General features: G+C 41.0%; 1 protein-coding gene across 1 annotated transcript in view; it reads right to left on the bottom strand.

The window, feature by feature from the left end:
* The window catches only part of sspo (SCO-spondin), a 98677-nt gene that overhangs the window by 1533 nt on the left and 70130 nt on the right, over positions 1-27014 (bottom strand). The window contains exons 92-114 of the mRNA XM_066682558.1: positions 26712-26864; positions 26534-26580; positions 26084-26254; positions 25479-25655; positions 24980-25135; positions 24010-24131; positions 21858-21994; positions 21638-21684; positions 20886-21143; positions 19028-19189; positions 18313-18429; positions 17343-17481; positions 16850-17046; positions 16330-16500; positions 13722-13849; positions 11924-12069; positions 10942-10988; positions 10037-10201; positions 8812-9035; positions 7172-7267; positions 5944-6004; positions 4957-5087; positions 3062-3212 (exon numbers count right to left, since the gene is read on the bottom strand). Of these exons, the coding sequence (XP_066538655.1) occupies positions 3062-3212; positions 4957-5087; positions 5944-6004; positions 7172-7267; positions 8812-9035; positions 10037-10201; positions 10942-10988; positions 11924-12069; positions 13722-13849; positions 16330-16500; positions 16850-17046; positions 17343-17481; positions 18313-18429; positions 19028-19189; positions 20886-21143; positions 21638-21684; positions 21858-21994; positions 24010-24131; positions 24980-25135; positions 25479-25655; positions 26084-26254; positions 26534-26580; positions 26712-26864 (3203 nt within the window). The remainder of the gene's footprint in view (positions 1-3061; positions 3213-4956; positions 5088-5943; positions 6005-7171; positions 7268-8811; positions 9036-10036; positions 10202-10941; positions 10989-11923; positions 12070-13721; positions 13850-16329; positions 16501-16849; positions 17047-17342; positions 17482-18312; positions 18430-19027; positions 19190-20885; positions 21144-21637; positions 21685-21857; positions 21995-24009; positions 24132-24979; positions 25136-25478; positions 25656-26083; positions 26255-26533; positions 26581-26711; positions 26865-27014) is intronic.

Here is a 27014-nt window from a genome sequence, read left to right as displayed (position 1 = left end):
TGCATGTTGTTGAACACTGGAAATGCTGTGTGCCATTTACATGTTGGCAGTAAAATCATTGCAGGACAAATCATGGTGAGAGTACAGCAACCATAAATTTAGTAAAATGTTAAAAGTTTTGGGCTCTTTGGGCCGAATGTTGCTCAGTATTCACTATGTGAATTTTGCCCTGGCTGTGAAATGCTGGATATATTCACACAAAAATGAAATTCTATATTATAGCGCCATGTCAGTAATGCCATTTGTCCTGTTAATGGAATAATCTTTGCCTGTCATGCTACATCGGTTGACCAGCTAGTTGACAGGCCAAGCAACTCCTCTTTATTATCAGAGACTTTGAAATCCATTACCTACTTTGTGATTCTCTGCAAAATTGCAATAAAAAATATTGGAAACTAATGTGTGTTGCCCTGGTTTGTACTAGCGCCCCCTACAGGGTGTGTTCCCACCTTGTGCCAAGTGATTCCGGGTAGGCACCGGACCCTCTGCGACCCACTGAATTGGATAAGTGGTTACAGACAATCAATGAATGAATGATTAATGGAAACTAAACGCTTGAAATGTGTGTTTAGTGGTACTGAATAATTGGACATCAGTCAGAGAGGGATCTAATCTTGGTTCTTTTGGTCCAGTAATAGAGTCTGAAAAACAATTATAGCCATCACGATGACATCACTCAAGAGGAGAACCATTTGTTGACATGTTCTCATCAAAAGCTGCCATTTAGAATTTATCTTAGAGGACCCCTGGTTTAGACTGTGTGATAATCATTAAGATAATGCTGTCGTAACAAGAAATCACAAGTCTGTTGTGTACATGTAATGTCTAAAGTGTCTAGTTTGCCTTAGATAGCAATAAACCCAGGGTGAATATTAAATGGCTCACTACAATATGTTATGTAAGTTACAAAATTATGGTTCCTACATCCAATCAGAGTGCTGTTCAAATACAGAAATGTGCACAAGTTTCATGCCCTTGTCCTGTCATGTCTGTTTTCCCCGCCATGTGCTCTCTTGACACATGGCTCTGTTTGTTATTGTCCATGTCTCCGCCCATGTCCCGCCTTTGTTCCTCCTCATCGTCAGTGTTTTAATTATATCCTGCCCCTTCATTATCTTTTCCAGGTGTCCGTTGTCACGAAGTTCTATGTAAGCTCTAGAAAAACAAAATCCCGGACGTTTGTGAAATTCCGCCCGGACATTTTTTTAAGTCTAAAAAACAGGACATGTCCGGATTAAAGAGGACGTCTGGTCACCCTAAGCTACATCACTTCTGCAGGTTTTTAGAAGTTGATGTCTGGTTGCCATTTTGTGACTATGTTGTAGCATTGTTTTGGTGCCAATATTTCAAATAATGTAGGTTGACTTAGTGGACAAAAAATCCAGAGGGGAAGAAGAAGAAGAAGAAAAAAGATGAAGAAGAAGACAACAAAAATAAATTAAAGAACAAGAATCAAACAAGAAATCATTAATTAGCCGATCTGGTTTTACTGGCACATTCAGAGAAATGTTTATTAATGTGCACTATCCCTGCAAATCTGAATAAATTAATAATATAAACAGTGTCAAATAGAGACATGGGCGGAGACATGGACAATAACAAACAGAGCCATGTGTCAAGAGAGCACATGGCGGGGAAAACAGACATGACAGGACAAGGGCATGAAACTTGTGCACATTTCTGTACTTGAACAGCACTCTGATTGGATGTAGGAACCATAATTTTGTAACTTACATAACATATTGTAGTGAGCCATTTAATATTCACCCTGGGTTTATTGCTATCTAAGGCAAACTAGACACTTTAGACATTACATGTACACAACAGACTTATGATTTCTTGTTGTCTATGTTAGGTATTTAAGTCCCAATGTCTTACTTCCTGTGGTTGGTCATTCGTTTCTCAGTCATTGTGTTGCTTGGTCTAGTCTGTCTGTCTCTACTAACATTTGTTTCATTTCCAGTTGTTGTTTCCCTCTGTTTGTTTCCTTGGTCCTCCATTTGTATTCCACTGTCGTTGTGTTGTTTCCTTTGTCATCGTTTCGTTTCCGCTGTTCGTTTCCCAGGTCATGTTTTTTAGTCTAGTCTGTCCATCTCTGCTGTTCTTTGTTTAGTCCACTTTTGTTTTGCTTCCATTGTTGCTTTGTCATGTCGCTCAGTCCGGTCTCTGTCTCTGTCGTTTCATGCTGTCGTTTAATTCCCCAGGTCATGTTGTTTAGCCCTCTAGTCTGTCTGTCTCTGCTGTTTCTCGTTTCAATCCCTAGGTCATGTTGTTTAGCCCTTCTAGTCTGTCTGTCTCTGCTATTACTCGTTTCGTTTTTCATTGTCATGTTGCTCCCAAGTCTGTCTGTCTCTGTTGATCCTCGTTTAGTTTTGTTCTCTGTTTAGTCCTCTGTTTAAGACTCGGTTTAACTCTCTAGTGTGTTTGTCCCATTTGCTCTAGCTCTCCGTATTCTAGTTTAGTTTGTTTAGCTCCCTTTGTCTACGCCTCTGTCTTTTTGTCAAAGTCTCTGTCTGTATCTGTTTTGTTATATTTCCTTTGTATAAATAAAACGTCCGCCTCGCGTTCCTGACAAGTTTGTGTGGGTAAGCCAATATTTCAATCCTATGTAGTGAAGCTATCAGGAAGCTATTACAAATTCCACAATAGAGTGGAAAACAAACCTGGCACACCGTTGGCTTTGCAATAACCCCATATTAGAATGCTTGTGTCTAATATGATTTAATTTGGTTAGCAAAAATTATACTATTTAAAGGAACAAATTATAGTATGACAGAAAGTTAAAATATTCAGGAAATAATGGGTTACTGCACATTCCTCCCTTCTTTCAGCAGTCCATGGTTGCTGGGCAACAGTAACATACAAATTATATTTCAGATTTTTTTCAAAATACTCATTCATTTAAAAACATCCATCATTTTCTTAAAAGCAATAAGCCATCTCAAGCTGCATGGAGACGTTTGTGAGTTTTAACTTTGTATTATGCCCTACAAGCAGAGGCATAGTCAGGGTCACGGTTAACTGGGTGTATGTCTGTGCCCCCTTCAGCCCCTTTACCCACCCTGGCAACTGGTACACTCGCAGCTGTGTATGACGGGCAGCACCACGGGTTCACTCTCTCCATTGGCACAGTGCAGACTCAAGAAGCGTACGGGACTCTCGGGGTCCAGCCTATAACTGCAGCAGTCACATACAGCCTGCAGGTAGGGCTCCTGACAAGAGACAAAGTGAGAGATAAAAAAAAAATATGAAAGTGAACATTGGAGTAGAAGACAAGGCAAAGGGAGGTCATGCTGTAAAGTGTAGAGATGAACACAGAGGGAGAAAACAAAAGATTTTAAAAAGGCAGTTTAAGGAGTGAAAGACAGATTTGAAAGAGAGCAAGAATAAGCCACAGAGGAAAGAATGAAGAAAAGGATGAGTGCAAAAGGAATGGGATGGGGGAGTGGTGGAGTAAATGCATATGGAAGGAGAAAAGTAGAATCATCAACAATCCAAATGGTATTATCTTCAAGCTACATTTATTTTCCTAACAATGAACCTGCTCTCTGCTCGAGGAGGACTGCAGAATAATTTAAGGCAATGCCAGGGGTATGTCACTATGTGGTCAAAGGCAGCATAAATGTGGTCCAGCTAAGGATTTTGGGAGGTTTAAGAATGGCGATAAAAGAACAAGAGGAGAATAAATAGGTGCTAAAACAAGGCAGGATGGACCTACCCTAGTTCTCTGATTCTCGTCTCCATGGAAACTTGAGAGACTTTGTGAGCAGAGACATATTTTTAAACAGTGGCACCAAACAGATTGAAAACATAGGCTTCTCAAAATTTGATGAGTGGATGAAGGAAAGATGAGGGAGGCATGTAATGTATGTCACTCAGATAAAGGTCACTATGTTTAAATGGATGACTAATATATACACACACACACACACACACACAAACACACACACTATTAAATGGAACCTCCATGCATCAACCTGGCCTAATGGTTGTGAATCTCTTTCTTTTTGGTGGCAACCATGGCCTAATGGTTGGAGAACTGGGCTTAGGACCAGAAAGACACTGGTATGATCCCCTTAACCGGAAAGTGAGTGTGAAGTGAGAAAATGAAGAGTGCTGCCTCCTACATCCACAGCTGGGGTTCCCTTTGGTAAGGCACCTAACCCTTAGCTGCTCTCTGGGAACTGGGATAGCTGCCCAGTTTTGCTGCAGATGAGTTAAATGAGGATGCACAATTTCGTTGTGAATGAAAAAAAAAAAAGCTAGATGTTTTATTTGTGAGTAGCACAACAGAACAATAGCACCACTGTTCAAAACAACTTTTTCAAATGATAATGAGCCACTGTTTACACCAACACTAGACACACCGCAGAGAGGGACAAGGAGCAGAAATTGTCATTTACTCAGTTTTCTTTGTGTCTTACGCCACTTAACCTCCTCTTCCACTTCCACTTCTCATATAATCAGCGCTTTGTTGGGTTTACACAAACTCATATTATAAATCAATACTTATGTGTAAATTTCCACTCGTGATGCTTTCACGATCAAATCTATGCATGTGATCTTTCAATAAATGAGGCCCCTGGTCTTGGACCAGAACTTTTTGTAAATAAAATCCTTGGGCTTTTACTAACCCAACCTCTCCTAACAGTAGAGCATATCTTAGATCAGTTGTCCCACTGGCATTACTGACCTGTGACTATGCAGTGAAAAAAAAACTGACCCAGAAAGAGTATGCTTAATATATCCCTCGATTATAACCTTCACAGCAGCTGCCAGTCTGTGTAGGAGACTCTTAAGCATGACCTTAATACTGAGTTCATGTTTAATGAGTGTTGATGCAGCAGTTTATTATAGACCTGTAAACTCATCTGAAACCACACAACCACAAAGAGAAACTTAGATTTACATAGTCCCTCACTGGGATCTTCTTATATAGGTCTTGGGGCAGATTACCTCCAAAATAACATCTGTTCCAGACAAACAGCGCCCCCTGCAGAAGCTGACTTCTACATTGTCCAGGCGGCAGTCACCCTTGGTGATGTTCCTGACCTCCGTGTGGCGGTGACACTGGGTCTGTGGCTCTTCTGGAGGAAGAAGGTAAAAAAGGTTTCTGAGGGTTACTGATGAATGAGGGCCAGTGGTAGCACCTGCTAACTGTAGCCAGATTGTGTACACATATCTAATCTAATTAAATAAAAACTAATTTAAGATGTCTACCAACAGACACCACTTAAAACCATGAGTTTTACTAGAAAAAGAGACCAAGAGGAAACATAAAGGAATTATAATTCCACTATATGATTTAGCTGGCTACTCATTTTTTTATTTCATTTATTTATTTATTTCATTTGTTTGAGCTAATTTGTTTTATTTTAAGCTTTATGCATCTACTTGTGTTATAACGTGAGTGAGCATATGTTCTATTTTTAAAAAAGCAAATCTGGGATATTTGAGGTTTGTCACAATCAAATAAATTCTGTGCTTTTCTCCTCAAATAGCTGTACAACACCATTCCAGCAACGAATACTGGAAAAGCAGCATCTGGACTATATCCTTCTTATTTTTGCATATGTTTCTACATTGGAAAAGTAATGTTAACATTTGTAACTGCTGAGGATCTGCTGAGGAGCTCAAATTTCTCTTGGTTAATGTACTGCACTCCTTGCACTTATAACTTTTCTGTTGACTCTTCCAGTTTCTCCCAGTTGCTTCTCTTAGTTTATATGAAAGAATTGGCAGGTCAGGAGTAACAATTCTTTAAACACACTCACGCACACACACACACCAGAATTAATACAGTGCAAGAAACTGTCCATTGCACTTGAGGATTCAAGAACTGCTGACAAGCTTGGAGAATTCTTGGGAGGCTGCGCAGGAGCACTAATAACAGTGCATGTGTAAGTTGATGTAAGACTTTGTCCATCATCTGCTCATTCCTACCTGTGTATTCTTTCCTGCAGACGGGGCAACACTGTCCAGCCTCCAGCACCTTGACTTCGCCCTGGGAACAGAGCAGAGGAAAAGAGCAGAGGATCACAGTCAGCAATGAGCACCTCAGAATAGCACACTGCTATCCGTGATTCATCTCCCAAGAGATGGCCACTGACAGCAGGAAGAGCCATCGGGCACCAACGCCCGCCACACTACAACTCCCATGGTGGTCTCTAGTGGTCCTGCCCCCGGGGGTGGCACGAGGATTGGGCTAAAAAGGCCCAGAGAATCATTTAAAGTTTAATGCTAGGAGGACTGCTAGGAAGACTAAATAAAACCCTAGCAGTACTGTCCAAAAAGAGTGGCCTGGGAGAAGATTTTTATTTTAAATTGGGAATGCAGTATCAAATCCTCTGTTTAACTGTAACTTAAAGTTAAATCAACACCGTTCTTCCTTTATCCCAGAGACATTCTTAGCGAAGGCATGTTTGGTGTCCAAAGCTGTTTCTTTTGTTAAGCACTTGGCCTGCAAGACTACAGTACATGAGAAAATGAACTGCCAGTTTATAAGATACACCTAAGGTTCCACCCATACTACAAAAAACAAAATCTTAATCATCCACCGATCCTGTTTTCAATGGCCCTCACAGGACAACCATAGGGAAGATACTATTCAGGTGGTGGGTCATTCTCAGCACTGCAGTGACATTGATTAGGTGGATCAGACACAGCAGTAATATTGTAAAGGGAACTGTCCCTTTTAAAATGGCTTTACCTCAGCCTGTGCTGAAAGCTGAGAGCTATACAGCCCTTAGCTCTCTTTAACTCTAAAGTGAATTTAAGTGGATGTTTAGTGGATCACACTGCTTGGACACAAAACAAGAGATCTGCTCCCTCTCTCAGAGCAGTGAGGGGTGACACAGTCACTCAGCTGCCATCTGGGACACATTGTCTGACCAGAGACTTCGCCTGGACAATGAGTCACTCTATCCACCAGCATCTGCTACTCACCAGGGGCCAGAGTTACTCTGATGCAACACCTGCTGTACGACTTCAACTGCGGTGTTTTTAGAAAATACGGTTGCACAGTGTGCCACTAACAACAAAACTATATATGGTGGGGAATCATGAAGAAATTATTTCATAATAAATCACTATGAAAAAAAAATAAATATAATACAGCCATACAATAACGCATATATTATGAAGTCATTGTAAGTCAAGGCATGACGCTCACCTGTTCACACACAAGTGGAGGGCAGCTGGATTTACACTGCTTCAGGCCGTTAACACAGCGACAGGTTTGGCAATCTTCTTCCCACTCAGATGCAGGCTGGAAGACACACAGAGACCCACATACAGAAACAAAACCACACATACAAAACGATTGCTGTCTTTTGTATTACTTCTATGTATTCTTTATATTTTTATAACACCTCACAGCAATTACATTTATCCATATGTGGATATTATAAGAATAATAGCATTGAATGCAAAACCAATCTTGTGCCTGAGTTTAACACATAAAGAAAGAAACACAGCTATACACACAGTTATGGCCAATTCAATTTATCTGCACTTGTCAGAATGTACCAAACAAAAATATTATATGATAAAATAAAACCTCTATCAAAATTATTCCACTTTACTGTCCTATTTGAAATGTTAGTTTAATTAATTTGCTTTCTCTGTGTCTCTGGGAATTCTATTTCCCACCCACACATCCTAGTTTTAGCTCCAAAAATACCCCCCCCCCCTAATTTTTGCTTAATAAAACATCATATTTCATCTGTTTTCGTGCTATTACTCAGTAATTACCCAATAACCATTTAAAATATTGAGATTGGGCATGTTAACAAAACCAAAACACATGGGAAATGTAGGGAAAACATCTTACTATTGATGGTCGGGACTTCTATTTTGTATAAACTACTATTATGTAATGAAGCAGCCAGAAACATTTATTCAGTTCAGAGGAGCAATTCTTCCAGTTTAATAGCAAATAAAGAGGCAGGGTCACCACAGTGCTGTTCTAAACCTACACTGTATCTTGAATTAATGCTGCATGAGAGTTCCTAAAAAGCCATTTTCATTTATATAATATGGCACCTTATGAGTTCCAACAGCTTCATCAACAATAGCTGATACTAAATGCTCCCCTAACAGAGCATTCAAGACACGCAATCTTAAATGGGCACTGTAGTCCATTTAGATAGCACTCTAATGCCTTTCAACACTTTTATACATAATTGATGAGAGTAATTATCATAGTGGCATTCCTTAGAAGGGCCCGGGAGGGTAATCCATCAGGTCCAATAATTAGGCCCTTTTAGAGATAAATACACAATGTAGCTGGCAACACAATGATTTGATAAAGGCGAACAATGAAAAAAAAACTGTGTTTTGTGAAAGAGCATGTGTCTCTGGGGTGAACGGCAGTTGTATGATTGTCTGTGTGAGTACATATTTGCACATATATGTTTTTGGTCTCATACTGGGAGGGTGAAACCAACCTGCCAATAACTCATTCATTCATTCATTATCTGTAAGCGCTTATCCAGTTCAGGGTCGCGGTGGGTCCAGAGCCTACCTGGAATCATTGGGCACAAGGCGGGAATACACCCTGGAGGGGGGCCAGTCCTTCACAGGGCAACGCAGACACACACACACATTCACTCACACACTCACACCTACGGACACTTTTGAGTCGCCAATCCACCTACTAACGTGTGTTTTTGGACTGTGGGAGGAAACCGGAGCACCCGAAGGAAACCCACGCGGACACGGGGAGAACACACCAACTTGCCAATAACTCACTTATTGGAATTGAAATTTGTGTGTGTGTGTGTGTGTGTGTGGGTGGGTACGTGCGTGTACCTCTCTCAGTGTACCGTCCATCTCCTCACACTGACAAAGAGCAGGGATCACACAGTGACCGTCTGCATTGCGATAGCGTCCGTCCTCACACACACAGCCCTCCGAGATGGTGTTTGCTGAGGTGCAGTTCAGCGGTTCAGCTCTGTACATGTCTATGCACCTCCTCTCACACACTCGCTCCACATCCGACACAATTCGTCTCCGGCGCTCTCCCTCTGGACACGCTGTAGCAAAGGAAAATGCAACTCAGTGAACAGGTTACAATATACATGTCCCTTGTAATAAAAATGTTCAATAACATTTTATTAATCCAGAATGAATTAATGAATAAAAAATAAATAATATTTTTAAAACGTACAAGTACATCACTACACTGTATTCACAAAATAAAGTGGTGTGTGTGTTTGTGTGTGTGTGTGTAGGTAAACCCTGCTGTAGCCCACCTAACTTCCACACATCCTCAGGCTCTCTACAGCACAGTTGTTTCAGCATTGTTTGCCTCACGTCTCATTCGTTCACTACTTGAGTTCGTTGTTGTAACTTATCATTAAATAACAGAGTATAACTACTATTTACAGCATGTGCAATGTTATAAGCAATCTAGAGATGATTTAAAGCAGACATGCATGCAAATACTACAAAAATTTTAATGACTGAAAATGTTACACAGCATCAAGAATGTTTAAAATGCTTCATACTTCAAAAGTGAAAAGTAAATGTATTTGATCTATATTAAAACATTTCAAATGTCTTTTTAGCCTCTGGTGTATGATACTGAATTCTATGCCCAATGGATTCTACACCTGCTTTTGTGCCACTGCCTTGTGTTAAATTCAGAAAAAGTTTACAAGGAGTGTATTAGCAATTCAAATGTATTTGTGTAGCATTTTTTTTAATAACTTAAGGGAATATCCAGGTCCAAGCTCTTTTTTGAGCAGGCTAAGGGTGACAGTGGCAAAGAAAACCTCTCTGACAACAGAGGAACTAAAAATCAAAAGAGGAATGCCAATGCCAGTTGTCACACGTAGAAAAACAATAAAACTATAACTAAAGAAACCAATAAGTTTTATGAAGAATAAATAAAAGGCAGTGATTTTTGGACCATAGTAAAAGTTATCTAAAAAGTATCTTTATCCATAGGGTATATGGGTAAGAACAGGTAGGGAACTCATTACAGCATGAGGATGGTTTTAGGCCCAGTGTGCACCATTAGTGTGAGTCTTACCGCAGTCAGGCTGTGTACACACTCTGCTCCTGTGGCTGGGACCCACACAATCACGGCCCCCATACAGCCTGGTCTGCAACACAGATCGGCTAGAGCTTTGCTGTCCAGAGCCACAGGATACTGAACATGAGCTCCATTCTGACCAGCTGCTCCATTCGCAGTCCACTGACACACAAACACACACACACACACATAGTACAGCAATATCATTACCAGCTAGAGCTGGGCAATTAATCGAAATTTAATCGACATCGACATTCAGAATTTCTAATCGACATAATTTTGTCTATATCGATTATATCAATTATTTTTATTGTGTTAATGTACTGTCCCTTTAAAACCACGCTACCAAGCTTTAGTCATGTGATTCTGCTACATGGAAGGATCCTGAACGCTGAGGCCGACCGAGCGACTCGAGCAGCTGGTAGCAAAGAAAAATACAGTGTCTGTGGTTTGGATATGTTTTGCTTTGACTTTAATTAAGACGACACTGAACAAAAAGAAGTCAAATGTAAGCACTGCGACCAAAGCACAATCAGACACCAAATATAAACAGTGCTCAAAAACAAGAGAGGAACAAGCTCCCAACAACATTAGAAAAAATATCCCATATTTAATACTGGAGCATAATTATAGTACAAGCCTCATCACTGAATGATGAGGGTAAAAAAAGCAAAAACAAAATAAGTGTTTATTAATCCCAATCGTGATAAAATGTACAATTAATCATGATATTGATTTGCGCTCATATCGTCCAGCACTATTACCAGCCATCGCATATTCACACAATCACAAATCTCAACTGATCAATGCTTGTTTAATAACAGTAAAGACTGTGCATTCTCAATAAATACTGCAGATTTAACAGGATCCACAGGAATCTGTTCCACAGGACAAAAACTTACCATCACAAGGGTCCTCGGTGCAGTTGAAAACTCCATTTTCACACACACTGTATAAATACAAGAATAAGGTACAAAGATAAGGTGAGTAACAGGTACATAAAATACAAGCACGCACAAATCTTCCTACTGTACCTACTCCTATTAGACCATGTTATGGGTTTACTTTTTTCAGCAAAAATGGCCAACAGCCAAAAAAACATTTAAAAATCTCAACATCTAATTCTGGTATTTTTTGTTCTTTTAACAACTTCTACTGCAAGGAATGTGCAGGGGTGAGTTCACCCCCCACCCCCTCCACCCCAAATGTATACACCCCCAAAGGTACTTGCTCTTTTCACCCAGTTTAATTAACCCCAATTACAAATTTAGATTCAAATAGTCCACTCACAGTGTTGTAGGGCAAATGTTATTGTTTGGTCCATTTCCATTTTTTCAGTAATGTCTTCAACACAGATTCATATCATTTCAGACCCACATGACGTTAATTGATGTTAATGGACCAAAAGAAACACCTGAGGAATAACTTGTACTGTTGCTTTATTTTATTTCAGGGAGAAAATCCCTGCCATTTCACAGTACTGTGTATAAAATATTGTTTGTTTTTGTAAACTATAATTCCCGATGTAGCCACTATGTCAAAGCAACACCTTTAATCATTGCTAGATGCATGTCACCAAGCTGTAACTGAGAGAGGCATTTTACCATTCCAGATATTCCTCGCTCCCAGTCATGCCTGCTTTAACCCAATGCACTTTGTGGGTGGAAAAAACATTTTGTACCTACTATTGACTCTACACTCTCATTCTTGTTCACCTTTGTCCCTTGACATCCCTCCAGTGCACATATGACATATATTACCTATTCAAAATCAATATGCTTTCAGCAATATCCTGCCCTCAGTGGGAAAGAAGGGTAGGAGCAAGACAGATTGAGTGAACGAGGGAGTGCCTGACTACAAGAAGAAAGAGGCTTGAGTTATTACCAGGCATTGCAGAGGTGTGGTACAACGCTCCCAGGGGGAAGATCCTCTTGTAGGGCATTCAGTGTGATGTTGGGGAACATCAGCAGCAGAGACAGAGGAGAGCAAGGGCACTCCGAATGTGGCACGCACGTCCCATTAAACATGACCTGAGAGCATAGGAGAACAATTATTTGAACTGCTGTGTGCTCATCTGGGAGCAAAGATTTTGCGTGTGAATGCCACAAGGGTCTTTATAAAGACAGCACTGGGTGAGGTCATTCCTGGAGAAGCACTGACCTCTTTCACACTAGATAGTTCTCAACCACATGTTTTTTTTGTACTTCATTCATTAAAGCAGCAATATATATTTACTATAATAAATCATTAAATGTCCAGGATGTCTCATCAGAGACACACACGTATCAATTTTGTTACAAGTTGAACAAGTTGAAGCGTTGGCATCTCTGACAGCAGTGCTACAGTCAGTATGTTCTCTGAGAAGTGTCCGAGCTGAGGTCTGTTGGGCCTGTGACCCTCCCAATACACATTCCCCAGTACTGTATCCACACTCAGCAACAGCCGAAGCTGCTTTTTGCAGATGATGTGGTTTTGTTGGCTTCATCGAGCCGGGACCTCCAGCTCTTGCTGGACCAGTTTGCAGCCGAGTGTGAAGCGATAGGGATGAGGATCAGCACCTCCAAGTCCGAGTCCATGGTACTCAGTCAGAAAAGGGTGGAGTGCTCTCTCCAGGTTGGAAGTGAGATCCTTCCTCAAGTGGAGGAGTTTAAATACCTCGGGGTCTTGTTCACGAGTGAGGGAAAGATGGAGCGGGAGATTGACAGGCGGATCGGTGCAGCGTCAGCAGTAATGCGGGCTCTGTACCGGTCCGTTGTGGTGAAGAGAGAGCTGAGCAGAAAAGCAAAGCTCTTGATTTACCGTTCGATCTACGTCCCAACCCTCACCTATGGTCATGAGCTTTGGGTAGTGACCGAAAGAACGAGATCGCGGGTACAAGCGGCTGAAATTAGTTTTCTCCACAGGGTGTCTGGACTCTCCCTTAGAGACAGGGTTAGGAGCTCGGACATCCGGGAGGGACTCGGAGTGGAGCCGCTGCTCCTCCACGTCGAGAGGAGCCAGTTGAGGTGGTTCGGGCATCTGGTCCGGATGCCTCCTGGACGCCTTCCTGGTGAGTCTCGACTGGCTTGGGAATGCCTCAGTATACCCCCGGAGGAGCTGGAGACAGTGGCTGGGGAGAGGGAGGTCTGGGTTTCTTTGCTCTGACTGCTCCCCCCGCGACACGGACCCGGATTAGCGGTGGATAATGGATGGATGAATAAAATTTCAAACATGAAGATGAAAAACCTTGTAAAGAGGCATACACTTTTCTGTGTCAATAAGCTGGTTATGGCATTGTGCTCAGCTGTTTAGGTCCAAAGTTCTTAATATTGTCTTTTGCTTTTACATGTAGGTTCAGTGTCCTCAAGCTGGCAACTCGCATCAGAGGAGGAGTGGGGCAGACAACCCTCTCCATTGTTGTGTATTTGGATTTGCATTTTACACACTTTAATGGTAGCTGATATTTCAAGTATTTAATTCATAAACAGGCCTCTAAATAGGTGTCATGTAGCTTTAAAACACTGCTCTTCAGTGAAGTGTTCCAGACATACATTTATCATGAAACATTAATGATAAATTACATATTATCTACTGGCATGACAGACAGTGTTATATATTTGAAAAATAATGTGATTTTATCTGAAAAAAGTTTATCTATCCAGCACTGCCATAGAATTGTAGTGAAGTGTTCATGTTGACTCACTGTAGCAGGAGGGCAGGAGCAGCCTGGGCTGCAGGTTCCTGGCACACACTCACTCTCGGGCCACAGATCCTGGCAGGAAAACGGGCACGAGCCAGCACACATACTGAACACCTGACCCATAGGACACTCTGGCAGAACAAGACGGAGACAAGAACGGATAGAACAATAGTCACACCAAAGCAATTCATATCCTCAAAGCCACTTATGAGTAGGAATTTTGATTAAGAAAACTGACGGCAATTATAGCTTACGGTGATGAACATGAAAGCTCCTGTTTTAAAATGTGTGCTTAATAGCACTAACTCTGAGCCTTTGTCATGAATATCGCACCAGCTCTTAGGCAAACATGAATTCAAAGAGGCTTAATTCTAACTTTATCATGCTGCTCTAAGACAGGTCTAAATGGACCTGTCAATTCATGTTCTATTATGTCTTATCAGCTGCAAAACTACAGCTTATGAACATGGCAGTAGTTTAAGACTTAATTTCTGCTTTATTCTTAAGAAAGACTAAGAACTATTAACTGCACTGTAGCTGTCAGACAAGCTCACAATTTTGCGTTTATCATCACTGACATAAGAATAAAGCATCAACAAATAAATGAAAAAGAGTTTAGTATGGGACCTGTCTAAAGTGGGTTCCCGCCTTGTGCCTGTTGATTCCGGGTAGGCCCTGGACCCACCAGTAGTTTGAGTAGTTTGAGACAATGAATGATTGAATGGTTTGTTATGGGCAGTATGACTAAGCGTGTCATGTCTAGCACTGCTGTGTCTGATCTACTCATACTAGTGCAACACACACTAATACACCACAACCATGCCTGTGTTCACTGCAGTGCTGAGTATGATTCACTACCCAAGTATCTACACTGTGATGGACCTGTGGGGGTCTGGGTCAATGAACAATGTGTGCAATATGTGAGTTGGATTACAGTCTGTATATGTAAACCTACAAATGTATATGATAAGCAGCAGATAAATTGGACAATGAATGCAGAAGCCAAGAGATGTAGTTTCTTTTATGTTATGACCGTCCTGTATGTTTGTTGTTGCATAATCTACAAATGGGTAAGAGGTGGTACATCTTATAAACACAATGGTCTGCGTTGCCAACTGGTTTTACATGCTTGCCAAGTCTTGTGTTCAAATCATGCAACTGCATAAAATATCATATTAAATACACTGTCAATTTCCCACAGTTCATAATATGATGTTTTGCATTGCAGTATCAATAATTCCATGCATTGGCACACCCAAGACATACAACTAAGAATGGCAAACATGGCAGTTAGCTTTCTCCATGGGCCAAAATTCTAATACAAACAGTTCTCTCACCCAAGAGTGGCAAGTGCCCAAGAGTACTACAGCCATTTGGGTGAATAAAGGAAGATCACGCTTCATCTGAGACGAGTGTGGTGTGCCACCACATATTTCCAGGTCATGAGGCACTAGCCAGTGCAGAGTAGTGTATGTAAGTGAGCCTGGACGAGAGCACGGACCACTCAATTTGCTAAGTGGCCATGTGTACGCTTGACAGATTCATTTGCTAGAGATAGTGATCCCTGGCTCTTCTTTGGATTATAGCAGCTGCATGCCCTTTCGACTCCAGGACAGAGATTGCATTTAATACAGCTCAGCTTTACTCCAGTTTGAAGGTCAGAGTTCAGTTTCATAGGCAGTGTTTATACAGTTAGGCCAATCAGGGACAAAGTAAATGTTTAATACTGTAATTACAAATTAGGGCTTTACAATTAACAATTTAACAATTTAACAATTAACATTTAGGGCATTTGTTTTACTGAAAGATTTTTTCATTCGAGGGGAACTTTCCACTATGTTTTCACTTTTGTTTGTTTGCTGCTCTCTGATTCTTCTACAAGTCTCTCGTAAGCAACCACTTAATCTATCAAAGTAGATGAAGGCATACAGCTATTTTCAAGCTGTGTATGACTGAGGTACACTCACAGATTCTATAATAGAACCATGCAGTGTGCAAACAGCTGGCCTTTAGACTGCAATACTATGCATAGATTTGAAGTGACAAATTAGAAATATCTGATTTTAAGAATAAAATTAAAATGACAGGATATTACAGGATATTATTTCAATTATTTGCCATCCTTTTTGAAAAAACGATTTAATATACACAGATGGTTTAATGATTTAATATAAAATTGTGTTCTGGCATGGTTTTAATAAAAAGATTTTCATTCATCTTTTCTGAGAAAGCTTGAATGTTAGAAATGAGGTGTATTCCAGTGATGGAAACTTCCATAAAAAATGCAGCAGGTCCGTCATAAATGTGAGATGAAGAGGGCAGGGTGTTTATGGGCAGTGATTTTGCAGCCCATGCTGTGATTTAGAGGAGGGCAGACACTTTATTGTGCTGTGGGAGATTGGCACTGCAGACAAATAATGGAAAAATGGACGTCAAAAATATAAATTGTGTGTACTTTCGGTAAGCACTGAAAACTTCTGCACAAATTTATGTAGATGTGCTCTGTGTCAAAACAATTAGAAAAAACCTGCATTTGTACATTTCAATTACATTTTTATAAGCTACAAATCTAGATCAATGGTCCTGCTGGAAAACATGAAACTCTCCTCACCAGGCAGACAACTGTTGGTATTGCAGGCAGTGTGCTGCTCTATAGGAGATGGACAGGCCAGTCCCCCAGGCTCAGGCTCCTGCAGAATACTCTTACTGCGCACTGACACTCCTCCACCACAGGAAGTGCTGCACTCACTCCAGGAGGACCACTCACTCACGATACAACCAGCTAATAGCACACACAATATCATCAGAATAAAACTGCGCTTAGACAATGTACATCTTTTCAAAACGAAACACCTCTCCTAGGTAATTACACTTAAACCATATTAAGACCCTCACATTTTAAAAGCAGTTATCAAGCTTTGAGACAGACAAACAATTTCTTTTAACATATAGTGGCTCCCAGAATATATAAAACAACAAATAAACTCTAAAAATTCTTAAATCTACATTATACAGTATGTACAGTAAGTTATTATTTTAAATAAATTAACCAAAAATATTAATATGAAAAGCCTTTAAAAAAATGTGAAAGTCAGAGTATATTCGGAGTAGGGATTACACGTATAGCAGACCTGGGCATGTCGGCTGAGTACAGGTCTGGTTCTGAGTGGTCTCTGCACAGGGTGGGCCTCCATCTGCGTGAGTGCAAGAACGTTTTCGTGTCCTCTGGCCTGTGCCACATGACACTGAGCACTCACTCCAGGAAGACCATGGACCATACACTGGGCAAGGCAGGGCAGTACACACCAGCGATGCATTCACACACATACTGCAGAGACAATTACATAATGGGTGTTAAAGGACAAGGAGGTCAGGTACTTTTACCAAATATGAATTTAAGCTGCAAATAAATTTAAAAGGTTTATTTAATCTTAATATTATTACTATTTGTTTATTTATTTATTTACTCACTCACTCACATCACTATAGCAAAACTGACATATCACAACCTTGTATCTATGAAAAAATACATTTTAAAATAAAAGATATTGTTGGCAGTGAAAACACCTCTGTGTGTCTGTGTGTGTGTGTGTGTGTGTGTGTAAGTGTAAGGTGTGTTTTCACCAAGTGTTGCAGTCCACTGTGACATTGTGTCCAGGTACAAGCTCAAGTGTTCCATTCTCTGTAGGAAGTCCACAGCGACATGCTTCCACTCTGACACATTCGCTGTCCTGCAGCAACCAGCCATCAGGACACCGACAACCTGCATGCAGCCGTATACACACACACACACAAACACACACACACACAAACAAAAAGGAAACTTTCATTTTAGTACATATTAACACAGTACAGAGTGAAAAGATGAAGCACCACAATTTTGCTTCTGAGGGGTTTGTGCCACGTAGCAGCAAATTTCTGAACTCACAATGACAATTCTTATCATAATATGACCAATCATAATACCATGATTCAGTCTGATCAAGTTTGTTCATCAAGCAAAGTTAGTATAAAATGTCATACTTCTGCCCTATTTAGTGTATTTGTTTTCTTTTCTGTCACATGCTAAAGGAGCACATGGCTCTGTGTTTGTTTTGGTTTCTTGTAATATGACTGTTACCCCTGTCATGTGATTACTCTTCCCTCGTGTTTCTATTCTCACGTGTCTTGATTAGTTCCCAGGTGTTTCTTGTCTGTGGTGTCCTTTTAAAGCCCGTGTCTGTGGTCCCTAATTGTGGGACATTGTCTGCTGTCAGTCTTTGTCCAAGGTACTTCTACGTGGTTCTAGAGTTTAGCACATTTGTCTGTCCAGTGTGTGTGTGTAGTTTCTCTGTTCCTTGTTTAGCGCCTTGCTTTATATTTAGTAAGCTTGTTCTGTGTTTAGCCCTTGTGTCTAGTCTCCTGCACCTACCTCCGTCCCTGGTCCTCACTCCTTGACCACCCCAACACCCACACCATGACAACACATTATTTTTACTTTTGTAAAAAGGCCAATAATTTTATTTCACACAAATATAAGCATAAACAGAATTCCATTTGACTTTTTTAAAACCCCTGTAGCTCTGCTGTAACTTTGCTATAGTTTTGGCAGCACCTGGGTGACAGGCTCCCTGCAGACACTGCACATGCTCCCACAGATCAGCACAGCTCCGAGGACACTGATTAGCACAGGAAGCTTCATACACACGCCCCCTGTCTTCGCACCGCTCGCCTGTAATCACACACAAGCAACAGACAAATACAGAACATTCATGTCCCAGATTTAGTGCTTTTTTTACTTATGTATAATTAAGTGAATCTTAATGAAGCTGTATGTTTTTACAAACGTACATATGTCTTCATCAAAACAGAAAGTATTAAATAAATCCACAGGCCTTGAATGCCTGTGCAAATGTATTGGGTGAGCTAGAGGGGTATAGAAACTCAGCTGTGGAGCACTAGAACTGACTGGAATTTTTGGTCTAGAGCTACAATCCACATCAGAACCGCGATCTCAGCGATGCTCTTGCATGTGATTTGAATCTAATCACATCTTCACTTCAATGGTTGAAAATTAGTGTAAAGCAAGCTTATGTTTCAACATTTAAAATGCTCCTTACACTTGCATATCTGTTTCAAACGTGGTTCTACCAGATATCAAAAGCGTATTTCTATGAAGATTTTAAGTAACGCTATTTTAAGAGTGGATGTTCATTCCATTGTCTCCATACTTTAAAACTGTAGCCTCGTACATGTGTGTTTAGGCTTTAACATGGTCATGTTTGCTTAAATAAGATATAAAAGATGTGTGTTTGTGTGTGTGTGCACACCAGGACAGAGGCCAGTGTTGCAGCTCTGTGACTGGCTTTGCTGCCTTGTGCAGTGAGGTCCAGGGTTCGTTGCCAACACTTTTCTCTCACGCTGGCGGAATCCACCACTACAGGGCTCCTGACACACACTCCATGCTCCCCATACACTCCACTGGCATGGGTCTGCATTCAATAAAACAGCAAATTTAAGCACCCAGCATAAACATTCACACTGTTCAGGGGCAAACAGGTATATTTTCTTTATAAAGCAGAATATTTCTTTTAACACAAGGTCAAACAAGGTCTGCAGCTACCAATTTAACAGCAGCAAAATATGAAAAACTCTGGTTTTCTTATCCATCATCTGTCATAAATCTGGGCAGTTTCAAAACACCAGGCACAAATACAGGACTGTTCAGAGGTTTTTTGTTAGATACAGGAAACTGAAATGGACTGAGACTCTCAGTGTAGTAAAACAGAAGTATAGCATGTCTGTTCATGACAGTTTAAGAAAAGTTATGGCTTTTAAAAGTTATCAGTTATCTATAATTTCTCAGTCAACTAATTTATTAACTTCTTCAGGAGCTTCAAAGCATTTTCATTTTTCATCTTTAAAAAGATGAAACATAATAGTTATGGAATATAAAAATGATAAGCCCATTCATGAATATTGTGCACTAATTTCAGTGGAGGGTGGCACGGTAGCGCAGCAGGTAGTGTTGCAGTCACACAGCTCCAGGCGCCTGGAGGTTGTGGGTTAGATTTGGTTTGTTCTCCCCGTGTCTGCGTGGGTTTCCTCCGGGTGCTCCGGTTTCCTCCCACGTTCCAAAAGCACACGTTGGTAGGTGGATTGGCGACTCAAAAGTGTCTGTAGGTGTGAGTGAATGTGTGTCTGTGTGTTGCCCTGTGAAGGACTGGCGCCCCCTCCAGGGTGTATTCCCACCTTGTGCCCAATGATTCCAGGTAGGCTCTGGACCCACCGCGACCCTGAACTGGATAAGCGCTTACAGATAATGAATGAATGAATGAATGAATAATTTCAGTGGGATAATTGACAGTGGGATAGTGGGATTAATTTTTAAATACTTAAAATGTTGACTAAATGTTGTTATTGTGTATATCTATTAGCCACAAGATTAAAGCTACTGTCAGGTGAAATGAATTGCATCTTGCTACAATGGCACCAGTCAAGGGGTGGGATATATGAGGCAGCAAGTAAATATTCAATTCTTGAAGTTGATTTGTTGGAAGCAGGAAAACAGGTGAGTCTTGGTTACTTGGTTGACAAGAACCTAATTTGTGATGATCAAATTATTTTGGTTAGAGCATCTCCAAACTTGCAGGTTTTGCTGGGTGTTCCTTATATGTAGTGATTAGTACATAACAAAAGTGGTCCAAGGAAGGACTACTGGGAAACTGGCGACAGGATCATGCATACCCAAGGTTCACTGAATGATTAAAAAGAAGTGAAGGCTAGGCCCCAGAATATAGCTATAAAGCTAACAATGTATTAGATTTAATAGACAATGTTGTTGTTGGTAGAACAAAACAATGCACTGAAGCTTGAGGTACAGTAGCTCTTCTGTGGAACCAGACCAGAAGGACCTTTGCTCCCCTTACACATCGGTGTGCCTTGGACGTCCATGATCCTATCCCATGACCCTAACGCCAGTGTAGGTGGTACTAACCAATGCACACTGGAAACACCTCAAAAGACCTGGCATTTGGGAGATGTTTTGGCCCAAAAAAAAATGACCATCACAATTTAGCTCTTTAATTCAAATCAATGATTCTCAACTCTTGAGTGATAAAATAACCAAGTCCACAGGCAAATAAGGGTTCTGTAATAGAAGTACGTAATGGCTAAGTTTAGTTTCACCTTTGCAGACATCAGGCTGGGGGCATATTCTCTCCTCTTCCAGTGGTTTAGAGCACTCTCCTTCCCTCTGAGAGACTGGTAAACCAGAGTCAATATCCAGACACGCCCGGTAACGCCTCTGTACAGATATGAGAGCAGTCGCCGTCATGTTCACCCCAGAATCTCCACCCACACTCACCACAGAGCCAGAGTGGTGGAGAGAAGAAGCAGGGACACACGGAGAACAGGGAGTCCACTCGGACCACTCACTGAGTGACACTGAGCAAGTGACAAAGACAGAGAGAGAGAGAGAGAGAGAGTCAGTAATGATCAAAATTAACTTAATAAAGCACTACTTGAAGTGGAATAATTGGTGAGGAGTTCCTATAATTTATTATATTAGAATTATTAGTGATCTGACAGGCCGATTTGTACAGTATGTAGAAGGGGTCTTTAATTCTAGCCCTGGAGATCCAGTGTCCAACATAGTTTTGTGTCTTTTTCTGTTTCAGTAGCAGCTTTTACTCATTTGGGAAGTCTTTACACTGCATGTCAGTGGAATATATCTGTGATGGCATTCAGCTATGAGCTCTAAATCTGATGTTGAATAATTAGTTCTGAATCACAGACACCAAAAAACCTTTTTTTTTTTACTAATTCTGGAGAATATTTAAACAGTAATATATATATATATATGTAAAACAAATCCAGTTTGAACAGAGCTGAAGTTTTATTATAAGACTCCAGACTCTTCAAAGCCTGGACCTTGTTACCTTCACATCCACGGGAATCACACTGCAAAGACCCTTCGTGGCATAAACTGAAAGACAGGCATTAAAGAAAGAGAACATCAGAGGAAATGTAATCTCTTTGTCTCTGCTCATTGGCTGGTGCTCATTTGTATTCCAGCTATGCAACCTTAAACCTTTGAACTGAGGGGTATGCACAGTTTGTTATTAAAGCTAACCAAAGGTTAAATATGAGTGATCTTACCATGTGCTGCAGCCCACACTGATCTGAGCACCCTGTCGGACAGTTACTGGAAGAGGTGGACCGGAGTCCTGCAGCAGGAGGTGAATACAACCACACTGATCTGCAGGAACGCAAGTCTCATTCTGCTGTAGCAGACCCTGGAACCGGCCAGAAAAGAACAGCATTTCAATGAAGTTTCACTGGCGTTTACACTGAAAAATAAAAGAAGCTTAACAAACTTTACATGACACAGCATTTTTTTTAAGTCACATTTGGAAGGAATACTTGTTGCTAAGTTACCCTGCTACATGAGATGGTAAAATTAGCTCAGGGAAGTCGACAAGACTAATACTCCTGGAAACAATATGTGAGGTGAGAAAATGTACTGTGTGATAACCTTAGGTCAGCCTGAGAAAACTATATTTAAATGCATTTATCTGAGGAGTAACCATTCAGAAATATAATAGATATTAAGAAAATTTAAAAATTAAACATTTATTTAATTTACTTTAATATTAAACTTTTATTTGGGAATTTGTGTTATTTATCAACCAATACCTGGACTGGTTCATGAAAATATAATCATATTAAAAATCAGGTCGGGCTCCTGAGTGGCCCTGTCATCAGGAGATTTCCTGTTTGACCTGCAGTGATGCTTTAGCCATCCAAGACCGGGTGCATAATTCTTCTCACTATCTCTGGTAGGATGACCCACCTCTCCCACATCACACAAGTACAGTGGTAGCAAGCATGGACATCTGTTGGCAGAGGCAACCATTCTAAATACTTGGCGTACCCCTCTAAGCACAGGTGGCTGGCTTCACCTGTCTCAGAGGAAGCATGTGCATGCCTTAACAGCCTGAAATTGGTGGTAAATTGGTAAACCTGTGTTCTTCTAAACACTGTGATTATGATATGACCTGTTTCATGCACTTATTCCAGAGAGATATGTACTGAATGTATGTAGAGTTAAGAATTACATGCTAAAATTCTCTAAAAACCAATAGGCAGTTCAAAATAATCATTCCATGCTGTAGTGCTATATTTAAAATCGCTGAAGTACATATACAGGGGTTGGACAATGAAACTGAAACACCTGGTTTTAGACCACAGTAATTTATTAGTATGGTGCAGGGCCTCCTTTTGCAGCCAGTACAGCATCAATTCATCTTGGGAATGACATATACACGTCCTGCACAGTGGTCAGATGGATTTTAAGCCATTCTTCTTGCAGGATAGTGGCCAGGTCACTACATGATGCTGGTGGAGGATAACATTTCCTGACTTGCTCCTCCAAAACACCCCAAAGTGGCTCAATAATATTTAGATCTGGTGACTGTGCAGGCCATGGGAGAGGTTCGACTTCATTTTCATGGTCATCAAACCAATCTTTCACCAGTCTCGCTGTGTGTATTGGTGCATTGTCGTCCTGATACACGGCACCGCCTTCAGGATACAATGTTTGAACCATTGGATGCACAGGGTCTTACTGGTGCAATGTGCAATTAATGAAGATTGGCCACCAGGCTGCTCCAATTTAGCCATGAAACCTCCCACACTAAAATGACAGGTGTTTCAGTTTCATTGTCTAACCCCTGTATGTATCTGCCACATTAACTCAAAAATCAATCGCTGTTAGACTTTTATATCTTTTAAGTGCTGAACTAAGCCTTCATATGTAGCTCAGCCAATCACATTAGGAGCAGAACTACTCACTGCATAAAAGGCAAAGTTAGGAGGTGGGCATTCACCACATGAGGTGAAGATCTTCACACTGAGACTGATCCACTTGCTGTACTGCCATTACTGAACAATTACTGAACACACGTACCAGGAAGGCACTTATATAGACTAAGAGCAAAAGGACAGGAACACAAATCTGTGTATGTGCCTGATTTTTATTGTTTCAGTGGTCATGTTTATTTACAGTTACTGTAATATTACAACACATTTACTGCCCAGATGTTTCTTTAATTTTTTTTTCTCGACTAGGCTATGACTTTTGCGCAGTACTATACATCACAGTTTAAAGGTCACAGACAGAGAGGGGAAAGAGAGTGGTTTTATTGCAGAGTGAATGCTTCAATCATCAAGATTTAGAGAGGCAGTCTGGCTATGCAAGGACAGTGGGGGACATTGCTATTAATGCTCAGGTGTAGGGTGTTAAGCTGACCTGAGGGCAGTAGCATCCAGTCGTACAGTCTGACTGACTCACACAAGTGTCGGCCTGGCCCTGTAGGACACACTGCTTTTCACACGGAAAGGCACAGTCGGGCTGGAAGGGTTCTGTGCAATCTGAAATACAATCACACAGACAGAGAGGTGGTCAAATACATTACATTGCAGGGATTACACACTAAATATAAAGCCGCCTCCGGATTTGGATAGTAAGGACATATATGTACTTTCCAGAAGGGTAGCAAATTGACCCATCATGTGACCTGAACCTGATTTTAAATAGAAATAAGACATATTCTCCAGTGAATCTTCTTCGTGTTATGAAAAGGCCATTCTACTGATAGCTAGTGGACTTAAAGTTGTGAAGCGGATCTATGCTCTGGTGCATCGGGTGATTCAATAGAATCAAAGTCTTCATACCATGTATATTGATATGTACTTTAAGAAAAAAAATAAATAAATAATCCATTCATTCATTCATTGTCTGTAGGCACTTATCCAGCCCAGGGTAGTGGTGGATCTGGAGTCTATCCAGAATCACTGGGCACAAGGCAGGAACACACCCTGCAGGGGGCACCAGTCCTTCACAGGTTGACACACACACGCACACACATTCAATTACATACTAACACCTACGGACACATTTGAGTCACCAATCCACGTACCAACATGTGTTTTCAGACTGTGGGAGGAAACTGGAGCACCCGGAGGAAACCCACACAGACACAGAGAGGACACACCATGCTCCTCAAAGACAGTCATCCGGAGCAGGACTTGAACCCACTGTGTAACTGCAGCACTAGCTAATGCGCCACCCTGCCGCCCCCTAATAAACAATCCGCTTCATGAAAAAGTTTTACTTCTTGCTGTTGAATATAACTTTTTTCAATGTGGATTTGGCTACAAGACTCTCACACACACACACACACACACACACACACACACACACAAAGTAAGACACTCACTCTGACAGTCCTGAGGTTTGCAGGGTATGTCCTGTCGATCAAGCTCTGTGCAGTGCTGGCCCCCAGTGGCAGAAGAGAGTGGTGCACGATATCGGTGCTGCCACTGAGACACACAGGAACACACAGTCCACTCACTCCACTCAGACATAGGACAGCCTGACAGTGAGAGATAAAGGGGAGAAAAAACGGATTAGGCAACCCGGAGAACACTGCCTTCCTCTTCTTACAACACAGTTACTTTTAAAAAATGGTTACCCACATACAGAATTTACAGAGGTGTGCTGATATTTCCAGTGTGGTCTATAATCATAGTGAGACGTTCAATGTTTGTGGTGTTTTTTTAACTTTATGTGAAATCGCAATTTGTATATGTACATTCCCTCGTTATGTGTATTACCCTCTTTCAGCAGTAGAACTAGTCCAAAGTGTCAGTTTGATCTGATTTCAGTTCTGATTTCAGTTCAGATATGGCTTGAGCATCACTCATGAGAGCACTGACCTGGGCAGGGTCTCTTGTAGCACAGCTGGGTCTCCTCTCTATCTCTCTCTGATTCTACAAAGTCAGGGCAAGCGTGGTCACCCTCCTCCTCACACACACATTGCCTTCGTCTGGACGCAACACCTGCACCACAGCTCCGGGAGCATGGTGACCATATGGACCATGGGCACAGGTCATCTGTGAGCAGGAGACAGGACCAGGGACATCATTCAACTTCCCAAGTGGTTTTTCAGGACACATAACACTTATTGCTGCTAGTATTGCTAGCACTTACTTTGAATATCATACCTATGAATTGCTTCATAACATTATTAGACTTTATAAACATGACTAAAATTGTTTAGAAAGATGGCATTATACTGCACAATTAACTGCTTTAGAAATACTGTTCATGATGCTGTTTATTAACTGTGCCATGCACTTTCATATGTCCATCATTATAATAATAATAATAATAATTTGTTCAAACCCAAAGAATGCTTAAGTTATTAATTATTAAACTGTACCTAAGAGTGCACACAAGGTCATATTACTGTACCTATACTGAACACAGTTGCTGTAATTCTGAATAAATCATAAAATAAAACAGCAATAAAGTTGGGCACCGAGGCAGGGGGCAGCGTGGCATTGCTGATTCTCTCTCTGGGGTCCATAGCAGTCTGAGCCATTGTTACGAGGTGGGGGGTTAATGCATGCTCGGGTCCGGATCTGTGCTCCTCTACCACAAGTCACAGAGCAGTCAGACCATACCGACCATGGAGTCCAATCACCATCCACTGTCAACAACATGCCTTATTAGTACAGCAAAAAAATTGATTACGAATTTATTGTCATCTAGAAGGAGCTAGACTAGATTAAAGTTGCAAAATGTTTATAAATTGTAATAATTTATTGTAATGTATTGTCTTTTTGGTGATAATCCAGCTGTAACCACTAGGAAAGTTCTGTATTCTATGATTGTTTATGTACTGGCTCATTTGTGCAGGAAATGTAGTCAATATCACAATATGCAAGTGATTAAGAAATTCTGCCTTTTCAAAATAGATTTAACCCACCTCGACAGTCGATATCTTGGCAATACTCCCCTTCTGGGATACATGTGCTGAATAACACACACACATAAAGTGTCAACATCATAACTCCATCTGGATACATTATTTATCATTACGTTAAAAAGTGAAAATCACCAGCAGAATATCAAACAACACTTGAATTATATTCTATCTCACCCACCATTGTTTACATTCCCCTTGTAGCCATGTGTCTCCAACAGAAAGCTCCTGATTGCCATGGAGACACAGAGGAGGACAATGCCCTAGGTCACATGGTTTGCGCTGAACTTCCTCAAACTGACAGTCAGCATCTGGAGACTCTGGAATCAGTGATCTGAAAGGGCAGTGTAGTCATCAGTCTAAAAATGGCAACTTGCCAAGTGACCATTTCTAACCACAATAACTTGCAAAGTGCTCTGTCCATCTTCATATCTGTTCCTCCATCAGTAATTTCCCATATTCCTAAATTATTTTTCCTTCTCAT

The sequence above is a fragment of the Hoplias malabaricus genome, chromosome 10 (genome assembly GCF_029633855.1).
Source record: "Hoplias malabaricus isolate fHopMal1 chromosome 10, fHopMal1.hap1, whole genome shotgun sequence".
NCBI lineage: Eukaryota > Metazoa > Chordata > Actinopteri > Characiformes > Erythrinidae > Hoplias > Hoplias malabaricus.
The sequence above is the reverse complement of the archived record's forward strand: the minus strand, read 5'-3'. Positions and strand labels throughout refer to the sequence as shown.